The following is a 12,723-nucleotide window of genomic DNA, read 5'->3' as shown; positions in this document are numbered from 1 at the left end:
CATGATGATAAAGAGAATACAGGAAGTTTGGGGAGGGGGCTTGGGAAAAGGGAGGCATCAGCAAAGAGTTCTCAAAGATAAAAAGCAGACTAGGAATATAATTGGCTATTCTGCCCAAGGAAGCCAGTTGGGCCCTCCAAACCCAGAGGCGAGGTGGCGGTGTTCAGCCAAGCTCTTGGTCAGGTGGAAGGGTTACTTGGGGCAAAAACAGGAGCTTTACTGAAAGTTGGCCTAGAGGAGAGTTGACACAGACACATCCCCCTCCTCACCCCCAAATACACAACACTCTTAGCTGCCAGGGATCTACAACCACAGGCAGAGAGAGAAATCAAAGGGGCTAGTGATTACAATGGCAGCAGCGAGTGTCCTAGAGGAAAGACCTCTACATTCAGGCATCCGAGAGCCCCCAGTAATGGGCTGCTCCCTGCCTGGTCTCCAGAATCCAAGCCTGCTTCTGAAAGCCCCTCCCGTACATACAAAAACAAAGACGGACACAAGAGAGCCATGGTCAGGAAAAGGCCCAAAAGGAGCACTGCTGGGCCCCACCCCTCCCTTCCTCCCTTCCAGAACCTCCATTTTGGCCAGGTTCCTGCCCCTTAGGGAAGGGCAGTCAATGACTGGCCTGGGTGGGCCCATGACCCAGTGCTGGCCAAGGGGATGCCAGGGACTGGCTCACGGGATCCGTCTGGAAAAGACTGCATTGTTTCAAAGAACCGTAGGTCTTTCCTGCCTCTGATTTTGTCACAGCTGTGTGTGACTTGGCGAGCTCCCCACCTTGCTACCAGCCCCCAGATGAAGCCAACACCAGGACTGGAGGGGTGCAGAGGACCAGACCTAGGTCTCTGACAGCAGCAGCCAAGCATGCCCAAGGGCCACCCTTGTCCTCTGGACTCCCTGTTATACGAGCTGATTCTTCACTGATGAGTTCACGGCAGGGTTTTCCATCACTTGAGCCAAAGGCCTCAAGGAGAAGGGCATAGATAGTCTCAACATGACGTTCAGGAACTGGTCCCTAATCTGATGGTGGCGACCCCTCGGAGGAGAACAGCATCGGGCTTCCACTCTCCAAGTCATAGTATCTTCATTATTTTACAAGAGATTTTGAACAGGGACATCATACTTTTACGACAAAAAATCATTTTCTTTTAGTTATGAGATTCTAGTCTATTCCCTCTAGACCAGTGGGTTTAAGCTTTGGGAAAACAGGCCTTAAACTCCATGGAGGAGCTGGATCCCCTCAGCAAATGGATGCCCACAACTCGATACACGATTCTCAAGGGCCCGAAGATCTGAGGTGAAGAGCTCCTGCTCCAGCCACGGGGCTCAGGGAGAGCAGACGCCCAAGGCCAAGGTCTCTGCCACCAAGTTAGCTTTACTTTTTCCTTTCCTGGAGTTTTTAAGTCTTTCTAGGGCTTGTCCACAGCCTGGCTCAAACACCTTGGACTGCCTCTCAAGGGAATTAACACCAAGGCAGCCCCCTTCCCAGGGGATAGGGTCACACTGGGGACCCCCACTGTGGGGTGCCAGCTGCCAGCCCCCTTTGCTGGCCGAAGAGGCTGATGCATTTGTGGCCAGGGCTCCGGGCTCCCTCCTCCGTCCCCTTCTGCCTCTCTTCCCCTCAGGCCCTGAGGCCCGCCTCAGGGAGTGAAACCCAGACATGCGATGAGCGAGACCAGCCCAGATTCCCAGGGCTTGGGATTCAGAAGACTCCAGAGGGACTTAACTGCCTAGAACAGGGGACAGTAAGCTACAGCCTGCAGGCCAAATCCTGCTCCCCAAGTCTGACTGGAGCACGGCCTTGCTGGTGGGTACCATAAATGGCCGGTTCTGTCCCACAGTGGCAGTTAAGTCATGGCAGCAGGGACCCGAGGGCCCACAGGCCAAATAGATTTACTGTCTGACCCGACTGAAGGAGTTTGCCCACCTGTGGCCTCGAAGAAAACCAGAAAGTCATACAGTCCATCCCCCAACCTCCCAAAGCTCTGCCCCAAATTTCTCACCCCAAGAAGTCAGACCACCCGCATCACAGTGAAGCCCCCAGAGAAAACGGCTTAACACCTTTCAGACAATTCTTTCCATTTCTCAGCAACTCCAACCATGAGAAAGTTTTCTTCTCTATATTGAACCAAAACTGTAGTCTCCCCTCCTTGTGGCCGCCATGGTCACCTGGGTCCTCACCACACTCCAGGCTGTCAGCTGCCATCCTCCGCCTCGAGGACCCTCAGTCCCAGGGCCTTCGGTGCGTCCCTGTCTCAAGGACCTGGATCAGTCCTGGCTGGCTGCTCTTCCCTGGCTGTGGCCAGAAAGACCAGGACCCCCTATCCTGAATGCAGCAGCCTGGGGTCATAGTGCCCCCCAGCGTCTTCACGGGGGCTGCTAGGCCGCAGGCAGTGTCTTGTACGTGCGTCGGGGACGGCCTTTCCAGGACTCGCATTCCTCCCTGTCAAGCAGCATCATTTAAATCCAGCTCCCTGTAAAGTTCATTTGAGCTTCTCGAGGGCAGTGAGTCCTCCGGATCAATCTGGATAACCAGCCCCCAGCAGGTGCTTCGCTGAATGAGGGGAAGAATGAATGGTGAATGGCTCAGAAACAGGAGGTCGAAGGAGGCTCAGCATCGCCATCATTACGGTACCACAGTGGATTACGGTGAGAAATGTACAGGCATTGCAGGCTGTGGGAGCCCAGAGGTGGGAACACTGGGGAAGGGGTCACAAAGTGTCATGCAGCCCCGGAACCAATGAGTCCATGCCTGGGGTCCATGTTCTTGGCAGGTCGCTGACCCCAAACCAGGTTTCATCCTGCAGGATAGTGCGGTCCTTGCTCCAATGACCCAGAGGCCCCTGCACACGGGCCTTCCAAGGAGCACCTAGGATTGAGGACCAGTGGTGCTCTTCAATCACCACCACTGACGGGACACAGGAGCTGAAAGAGGCTCTAGAGGCAGGACACCAACATGAGGGGGAGACGAGCACTGAGCGTGTGAGGGTGAGCGTGAACGTGAGCATGCGTGTCAGCAGGTGTGAGTGTGCGAGGGTGCACACGAGGCACAGATCTTCGCCAAGCAGGAAACTGAAGGCGGATGTGGGCCAAACCTAGAGCGTGTGCTGGGCTCCTCCCCGGAGCATCTCTTCCCGGCTCACAGACAGGCCTGGCAGCCACAGCTCCCAAGACCCCACTCGCTCAGCACATTGTCACAGACACACTGCCTCGGCCGCATCACGAAACCACACTCCCTAGCCCAGCGGAAATCAGGCCCTCCTCCAACCCAGTGGCAGAAGGCATTTCTATTTACTAGTTGGACTCGGGGTACACCAGGGCTAGAGTCTACATGAAGTCAGAGTCCCCTAGACATCACAGCTTGGAAAGCGGGTGCTTGTTACCTTATCTTGCAAGGGAGAAGGGAAAAGGAATGTTTTTTGCAAAATTTAAGATTTTAATAACACTGAATTTCAACTTCCATCGCTCCATTTCAAATTCCTCTTACTCAAATTCTCATAACATGGGAAGGCTCTGTAAGGAGGGTGGAGGAGACTTCCCAGAGAGAGATGTGGGGAGCAGGGAAGGAGGAAAAAACTTCCTGCAAAGATCTCACTGCCGGGAACCGCAGAACGCCCGTCCAGCCCCCCTCCATGGCGAAGGGCTGGAAACAACTGTGCTTAAACGGGGCTGAGAAATAGTTCTCGTTCCAAGTCAAGGTGCCTTTCTGCCGGAAGCCGAGGCCCCAAAACAGAAGCCAGCCCGGGTTCTGGCTGAACGCCCCCCAGGAATTCAGATGAGCCCAGGGTTCTCTCTCCTCACCCTCAATCAGCCAGGGTCAAATGTGCAAAATCCAGTGCAGGTGAGGGAATGTCAAATCTTAGGCGGCTCACTGTGGACTGAAGCCACAATTGGGAGCCAGAAGCTCTTGCCTTTCTCTAAGGGGGAGAAAAGCACCCAGCTTCTATTTCTTTTCATGCACCTTTCCCATCCTCGAAGTCAATTCACTCAAAAGATGCACCTGAGAGTGGGTGCGCTGTCTCTCTCTTCCTCCTCCTCCCCCCACACCCCCTCCTCCACCCCCTCCAATAAACCTCCTCAACTTCATCTCTACAGCAAATGCCTCCCCTCCAAGTCTACACCCCTTTCTCCCTCCCTAGTTCCATAACATCCTTGCCTTTCCTGGGCTCAGGGGTGATGCGGGTGTTGGAGGGGTGGCCATGACCTCACTGTTTCGGATTCTCCATAAAAAGACAACTCTCCCAGAGCCAAATACTCCTCTTCCCACCCTCTCTTTGGGGAACTGGAGCACAAGCTTCGAGTATAGCTGCAAAAACATCGCAGGCACATTTCAAGATTGCTGCATTTGGGTCCTGCCTCTATGTGGCCGCCCTCAGTAGCTCCCTCTGCGAGAGGCCCCTGGAGAAGCCCGGGGGTAATTAAAATTTCCTGTCTAGCCTTAACCTCCACCAGCTCGTGTTACAGCCCTGGACACACACACACACACACACACAGAGTCAGGTTCTTCTGGGCCTTCTCACTCTTCATTTAAAATCAGGCCACTGTTCTCTTGGCTCGGGCTATCCAGTAACACACTTGGAAATGAAGAGGGAACTTTCTCTGGCCAGGTGGAGGATGCCTCTGGCTTTCCACACTCACTCGAGAATTCTCTTCCTCCTACAACACACCATTTGGGAGCCAGGCTCATGCACATGGGTTACCCCAAGGATACGAAGACAAGTGACCCCCAGCCCAAGACCCCAACATGCTTGCAGGCTGGGGAGGATCCGGTTTTTCTCCAAAGCTTGACAATGTAAGACATCCCTAAGCAAAACACTTTCTTTTCTTTTTTCTTTTAGCAAAACACTTTCAAACAGGAGAATCAGATGTAAAAGATCAAGGCCCGTTCCGCAGTACGTGCACAAATCTCTCTAGCCCCGAACAAAAAGAATGGACGTACTTTGTACTCGTCAAGTCAGGTTCTGAGTGAACTAAGGCAACATCAGAGCCTGGATCTAGAAACTCTGATTAAACAGAAATTCTTGCTGAAAGTAAGTGCGCTCCTGGCACGGGTGGGGGTTTTCTGTTGGTTTTGTGTTTTGTACTTAGATGGCAAGTCCATTTCATTAGGATGGGGCTCTGGGAAGACTGATCCCCCTTCTGCTGGGGGCAGGGAATCATGCTGGCTTTGTTTAAGGCTCTGACATCCCCCCTCCACCCCCCACTCCCTCCACTCAGGAGACGAGGAGGAGCCCGTCATGGGGCCACATGGACTGGGCAACTCTGCTCGCTTGCAGTATTGGGGTGAATAGGGCCCCCCCAATTCACAGCTACCCAGACCCTCAGACTGTGATCTTATTTGGAAATAGGATCACCACAGATGTAATAAATTAAACTAAGATGAAGTCATACTAGATTAGGGTGGGCCCTAAATCCAGTGACTAGTGTCCTTACGCCATCAGGAACACCTGACCAGACTTAGCAAAGTGGAGCTGGAGCATGGTGCCCATAAGCCGAGGGGTGCCAGGGCCTGCTGGCTACACCAGAAGCTACAAGAGGCATGGAAGGATTCTTCCCTAAAGCTTCCGTAGCTAGCAGAGCCCTGCCAACACCGTGAGTTCAAGAGTTCAAGGGCCAAGCTTCAGAAGGGCAAGAGAACACATTCACGCTGTCTGAAGCCACCAAGTTACGGGACCTTGTTAGAGCAACCCTAGGACACTCCTCCACTCCTCCCATCCACAGAGCCTGGAAGGGCAGTAAGGGAGGGCACAGCCCCAGCGAGACCAATGACTCAGCAAGCGGCCAGGGCGCCACTCTCCAGCTCAAACTGCAGGAGAAATCAACTTCAGAGGATAATTCAGACGCTGCAAAGTGGTTTTGAATTTTTTTTTAAGATTTTATATATGTATATGTGTGTGTATGTGTGAGAGAGACAGAGCACAAGTGGGGGGGGCAGTCCCAAAGGGAGACGGAGAAGCAGATTCCCCATTGAGCAGGGAGCCCGATGTGGGGCTCGATCCCAGGACCCTGAGATCATCACCTGAGCCGAAGGCAGATGCTTCACCAACTGAGCCACCCAGGCACCCCCTGGTTTTGAATTTTAAGCAGAAAAGGACAACACAAAGTTTGCACACCCACCAAAATGACAGCTATGTGACCATCTGAAACTGAGTGCCGCAAACCTCGAGGGCCCTCGCCGTGGGCCCGGCGTGGAGCTAACGAACTGCTCCACATGCATGAGCTTCGTTAATGCCCCCAGTAACGCCACAAGGCCCGTACTGTTCTAGCCTCACTTGACCGAAGGGGAAACCGAGACACCGAGGTTTTCAGTAACCCTCCAGGTAGCAAGCTGTAGAGGCAGGGCCTGAACCCAGGAAGCCTGGCTCCCCATTCCTGCTCTTCCCAGCCTCGGCACTGCTTCTGCAGTGGGTTCAGTCTGGAAAGCCAGGTGATGGGAAATAAGCTGGGATTCTAACATGCTTTGGCTTTTATTTATTTACGTGTAGAAAAGCAAAGGGAAAAGGAAAAGGGACGAAGAGGCCACACTTCGACGGGGAGAGAAGCACGGTACCGACCAGTGGCTGCAGACAGGTGTCCAGCAGACTCGGTCACGGGGCAGGGAGGGGCAGGGAGGAGAGTCCGGGAAGGGTCCGCATGGGCAGGGCTCCTCCAGGCAGCATGGGGGTGGGGGTCGGCAGGAAGGGGTTTCCTGGCCCCGCCCTCAGGGAGTGGCCAAGGCGGCAGCAGCTAGGGGTCAATGGTGGGGGGGGGGGGGACAGAGGAATGAGCAATCCGATTTTCAAGATGACCTACCTATGCATAGCTGAAAAATTGCTGAGTTTTTTTTAAGTCATGCAGGACAGCAGGAAGAAGAACCCACGAAAGAGGGCCAGCAGGGAATCAGGGCTGGGCTGTGGGCAAAGCTGGGACCAAGGAGCCCCTCAGCAGGCAGCAGAGGGCCAGCAGGACAGGCGGCACTGCCAGGCCAGGCCAGGTGGCAAATCCCCGAATGCCAAGCCCCACAGCAGCCTTTCCGGGTGCGTGGGGGCCCACGGCCTGCCCTAGCCTGGGCAAGGGTAGCAGGGGCAGGAGATTGGCTGATGGGCTCAGGCAGAGAAGGTCCCAGAGCCAGCTGGCCATCTGGAGGGGGGTGGAGGTGGCAGGAGGGCAGGGAGCTCAGGGGGCTGGCAGGGGGACAGGCCGGACTTAGTGACTGTGGGCACAGCAGGGCCCCTTCACAAGATGAGGGGTTGGTCCATCACCTAGCGTCACTGCCACATGCTGAGCCGTGTCAGAAGTAGCCAGGTGACAAATCTCTCAACCCAGGGCGGGCTGACGCTGATGGGGTAGGGACAGCCAAGTCCTGGCTGCCCCCCAGGTGTGAGGAATGGGTAGACGCACACAGAGGGAAAACCAACGAGCTCAGAGAGTTGGGCGCTGAGTTTGTGGAAGCTCGGGGGTTGGGGCCATGCAATCCCTGTTTCTGCAGGGTATGGGGAGCCTGAAGCTGGGGCCGGACACAGGGACACAGGGCTGGAGCCAAAGTGGGGGCACGATCTGCAGCAAAGGGCTCCCCCCTTCGAGGTCACATGCCATCTCAGCAGGTCACCCATTCATCTCCCCGAAACCGATGAAAGGAACAACTGCCTTCATTCTACAGATGAAAGGCCAGAAGTGGTTAAGCAACTTGCCCAGGTCAATAGCCACAGCTAATGACCCAGGAATAAGGGGGCCGTATCCCCACCCTCCCCACATTCAGGATGCATAACTGGGTCCTGATACCAGATTAGGGGGGGCCTTGATGAACACAGTGGAGAAAGAAAGGTAGCACTTTCCAGGGGCCCTGCCCCAGTGGCCACAGCAGCTACCTGGCCCTCATGGGAGGGTAGCCGTTGTGCCCATCTTACCAGCAAGAGAACCAAGACTTAGAGGGATTATGTAGCTTGCCCAGGGTCACAGACCCTAGGCCCCGTCAGCCCCATGTCTGTCTGAATCTGAAGGTGGCCCCATTCCCCCGCTGGTGCTCGGCTGACTCTACCCAGAGGGGCGCTCTGCCTCTCCTGCCTTCCGGACACAGCGGGCTGATTCCCAGAAAGGCTTCTGTGCACCAGCTTGGGCCTCAGATCCCACTCCCTGATGACAGGAGCTGCCAGTCCTGCCACAGGACACTCACGGCTGAAGGGGAACAAAGCAGCAGGCCTGAGCCTGCCCACAGTCTGCGTCCAGGATGACCTCTGAAGGTCATCACAGCCAAAGCAGTACTTGACCCTCCTTCCTCAGCAAAAGCCCCCAAGATTTGCCAGTGAAAGTTCTTCTTCCCCACCGCCAAGGCCCAGCTGTTGGGGTGGGGCACGTGACTCAGCCTGGCCAATGGGAGCCACAAATTTCCCTGGCCACAGCAATTGGTTCAGAGCCAGTAAGAAACAATAGTAAAGCTAAAAAGAGAGAGACAATAAGGCCTTTGCTGTGGTTACTCTTTTCTACTGGACTTACTGGAGCTGCTGTGGCCTGCCTGCCACCACTAGGGATAAGCCGCCTGAGAATGAGGACAACACAGAGAGGAAGCTGGCTTAAGAAAATGAGAAACTAAGCACTGATAGCATCGTCTGAGCGCCTAGATCCAACCATACCTGACACCAACTGTGAGCCAATTAACCCCTTTTTGCTTATGCCCATTTTCGTTGAGAGTGACAGAAAACACAGCCTAGAATTCTGCCTGACGCCACAGCTCTGGAGAGCTATCCTGTAATGCCAGGCACAGGCTGGGACCCCCGACCACATGTTGCCTTCCCTTCAGCTTGACCCTGTTTTCTCACGAATGCCGCCTTGCTTGAAGACCCTGTGTGGACTCCCTGTATCACTCTTAGGCAGCCAACAAACAGATTTATCCTTTCACTCATTGTTCTTCAGGGAAAAAAGCAATAGCATAAATAAATAAAAAGAAGCCCAAGTCACGTCAAAGCAACCTGAAGATGGAGGTCCCCAAGATGCACTCCCCCCAATCCAGCTGGACTGGGAGTAACTGCTGGGACATGGGAGCAAAGGAGCCTGAGCAATCCTCCCCAGAAAGGCATAACCCCAAATAGATCAAAGGGGCTCCCACAAACCATTCACCCATTGCTTTTCCATCTCCACCCCAGACATTTTTGTTTTTGCCCGAAACTCAGCCTTCCTTAATTATCCAAACTAGACCCACTAGGTGTGAACACCAGAGAACAGTGCCTGGAAGAAGGGAAATCAGCACGTGGGGGAAACAGAGGAGGCAGGGAGGCTCCGGGTGCCAGCCTCTGTTGACCTCTGCAGAGGCCGCGGCTGGACGGCAGCCCAGCCTCAGGAAGGGGCCAACGCTCTGGCCACACAGTGCCGGCCACACAGCCTTTAAATAGAACCTCCACGCGGGAGGACAAACACATTCCAAGCGCTTTTAAAAACGCCCCAAGCATGACCTGGCCAGAGGCCTCTGCTCCCCCAGGCATTTTTCCGGTCTTGGCCCAATTCTGGAAATAATATTAATAGCTCGGTTAGGAGCTCAGGGTGTGCAAAATACTGTATGGCCTTAAAAGGCAGGGACGATGACTGCCCTCACTCTCCAGATGAGGAAACTGAGGTCCAGGGACCTCCCAGAACGCAAGGCCGAATAGTGGGGGCTCTCTACGCTGCCTCCAACGCCCAGCAGCTCCCCGGCTCGGCGCGGCTTTCACCGCAGCGAGCCCCAGTCGCACCGGCTGCCAGGGGCTACGTCCTCCGACGGCCGCCTCCTGCCCAAAACGCCAGAAGGGGTAAAACAAATATGGCGACGCTACCAGGAGGCTCCCTGGACACACTCCTCCAGGAACGTCCCGATCTTTTGCAACGAGTTTAACCAACTCTCAGTTCTCAGCTTCTTTGGGTACACCAGACCCTGCGCGGCAGCCAAGGATAACTTTCCGCTTTTGTTTTAAAAGATAAAAGGACAATGGGGCTAATTTCTCCCTTGGGAGATAAAGTTAAAGCTGGCAGGTAAAGCGCTGCGCGATTCTGTTTCCTAGAAGTTGCGCTGCGGGCACATCTTGCAACCAGCCGCGGAGGGGGCGGGACCGGCCGTCGGGACCCGGGAGCCTGGGACGCGGGCTCGGCTGTCCCAGGGAACGTCTGAGCTCAGTCAAGGAGAGCTGCGGCCACTGCTCTCGGTGTCCCCGCCCAGCCAGGTCCCCCCCCCCCCCCGGGCCCGTACGGGCTCCGGACGCGCAGAATCTGGGGGCGTGGGCTAAATGCTAAGTGCACCCCGGATCTCCTAAATTACCTCACCCTGTCCCACCAAAGCTGAGCCAGGACTCTGGGCCAGAAAGATCCGCCCACCCCACCTCCCTGTTCCCTCCCTCTCGGGTCCTCGGGCGCAGGGTCCCCCGGGGCGCACGGCGCAGGGCTGCGCGGGCGCTCACAGTTTGAACATGCTCTCCAGGTCCTTGATGAGGCGGCGGCTGAACTCCGGGAACTCGGTGTAGGGGTTGAAGATCTTGCAGCGGCGAGGCCGCGCGGTGCCCTCGTTGATGTCCAGCCGTCGGGTCAGCTGCGCACTCAGCTCGGCGTCCGCGCTGGCGGTGGGCGCCCGGGCGGGGGACTCGGACTCGGGCTCGGGCTCGGGCTCCCGCGCCGCGAAGGCTCGGGGAGCTGGCTGGGGGCGGCCCTCCTCCGCCTCCTCCCACTGCAGTCGCCTCTGCAGCTTGCGCGCCAGCTCCTGGCTGGCCATGGCGACGGATGTGGGGACCCGGGGACGCGGAACCCGACGCGGGGACTGGCGGACCGCGCGCTCCTCGCGGGCTCGCGGCTCGGCAACGCTGTGCCCAGGCGGCCAGAATCCGGCGGTTGGGTAGAACTGCGGGCGGGAGAGGGGGGCAGGCGGGGCGGAGCTGCGGCTTTAAGGAGGCGCGGCGGGTGGAGGACCCGCCCGCTCGGCCAGAGGCCGCAGGTGTGCTCGCGTCCGGGGGACGCCCACCCGGCTGCCCCTTCCCCGCGACTCCGGACTGGAGGCTGACCGCCCCTCAGGACGGGAAGTGGACCCTCGGATCAACTCCGACCTTGCCTCCTGCTCCTGGTCGGAGGGATCCTGGGGACCCCGCGGTCCCCGGGGAAACAGCAGTGGGAAAGTCTCATGACCGTTCGGGCGGTTCCTCTCTCGTTCCACAGACGTACCCCGACTGGAGGTGCTCGCGGCCCAGGACAGGCTGGAGGTGGGAAAAACCGAGCGCCCCGGGGTGATGCCCACGCGCCCCAATGGCTGGAGGTGACACCCACTGGTCGCGAGGTCTGGGAGTGGGAGGCGCCCGTGGGGAGTGGGGAGCTGAGTTTCTGACATTCATTGAAAATAAATGTTGCTAAAACATACTAAAAATACTAAAATAAGCCAACAGAAAAAAGAGCAAGCAGGGGTGACAAAACTCGTGGTTCCCCCCCGAGGCAGGACCCCCGCGTGGCTTCAGGGGCTTCAGCTTTTTCCGTGAAACACACAAGAAAGAAAAGAAAAGGAAACTCAAGAATAAATAAATAAATAAATCAGCATTTTTAACAAGCGGGTAAAACAAGTACAGTCGTCATTCTCCCTAAGGAAGGCTAATGCCGATGGCTATTACATCAGCCAAGCGTTGTAAACAGCGCTCCGCGCCCGCCTGGACTCTCTCTGCGCTGGGCACCCGGTGGGCTGCCGACGGGGGCGGGTGTCTGTGACCCCCGCTGGGTTGTGCGGCCTGCCAGGGGCTGGGGGCATCTATAGAGGCCTAGTGAAAAAAAGAGGTTATTTAAGGGCGCCTGGCTGGCTCAGTGGGAAGAGCCTCCAACTCTTGATCTTGGGGTTGTGAGTTCCAACCCCATGCTGGGTGTAGAGATGACTTAAAAATAAAATAAAATCTTTAAAAAAAATAGAAGAACCTAATAGTTTTGCCTTTTCTTTCACTTGTGGGTAGAACATAATATTGAAGATTCTCTTGTTACTGAGAGTGGATTTTGAAAGCAATTCAGCTTTGTCAGTGTTTCTAAAGGAGGAAGCACTCTTTTTTACAGCTTTATTTAGTGTTTGGACTTGGGCAAACGCTTGGGATACCATCACTGCGATCGAGGTCATAAACATATCCATCACCTCCAAAAGCTTCCTCGTGTCCCTCTGGTTTTTGTTTTGGGGAGTTTTTGGTAAGAACACTGAATATGAGATTTACCCTCTGAGATTTTAAAATCCATTTGTTACTACATGCCCTGTGTTAGACAGTGGGTCTCTAAGGAAGCACTTCCGCGTAGTGTGTGTATGAAATATGCTGTCATCGGGGTGCCACTCAACAGGCATCTCACCTGCAAGGGACAGAGTTTGGGGGCTGTGCCCACCCCTGGCAGCAAAGCCGCAGATACCCATGATGCTCAGCAGGCAACACCTAGCCACGCCCAAGAATGAAGTCTCAGTATCTCACCAGGGACCCAAGGTGAGTCACAGTCACTGCCGTGGCTTGGAAAAGCCCTGCTCCCCTTCTCCCCTTCAGAGTCCAGCTGGGTGCCTGACAAACTCAAAACATGATTGCTGAGTGAATGGGTCAGTATCAGCACTTACTAGGCAAATATGACCCGTGTCTTGTAAAATAAATTTCTTTTTTTTTTTAAAGATTTTATTTATTTATTTGACACAGCACAAGCAGGGGGAGCTCCAGGCAGAGGGAGAGGGAGAAGCAGGCTCCCTGCTGAGCAGGGAGCCCGATGCAGGACTCGATCCCAGGACCCGGGATCATG

At 55.6% G+C, this 12,723-nt stretch overlaps 1 protein-coding gene across 1 annotated transcript in view; it reads right to left on the bottom strand.

The window, feature by feature from the left end:
• The window catches only part of EFHD1 (EF-hand domain family member D1), a 40,242-nt gene extending 29,410 nt beyond the window's left edge, over positions 1 to 10,832 (bottom strand). The window contains exon 1 of the mRNA XM_045794116.2: positions 10,398 to 10,832. Within this exon, the coding sequence (XP_045650072.2) occupies positions 10,398 to 10,705 (308 nt within the window). The 5' untranslated portion in view covers positions 10,706 to 10,832. The remainder of the gene's footprint in view (positions 1 to 10,397) is intronic.
• Between the last annotated feature and the right edge of the window lie 1,891 nt (positions 10,833 to 12,723).

This window comes from Ursus americanus, chromosome 1 (assembly GCF_024610735.1).
Source record: "Ursus americanus isolate L20-20 chromosome 1, mUrsAme1.1.p, whole genome shotgun sequence".
Classification (NCBI taxonomy): domain Eukaryota; kingdom Metazoa; phylum Chordata; class Mammalia; order Carnivora; family Ursidae; genus Ursus; species Ursus americanus.
Note: the sequence above shows the minus strand (reverse complement) of the source record. Positions and strands in the feature narration are given on the sequence as shown.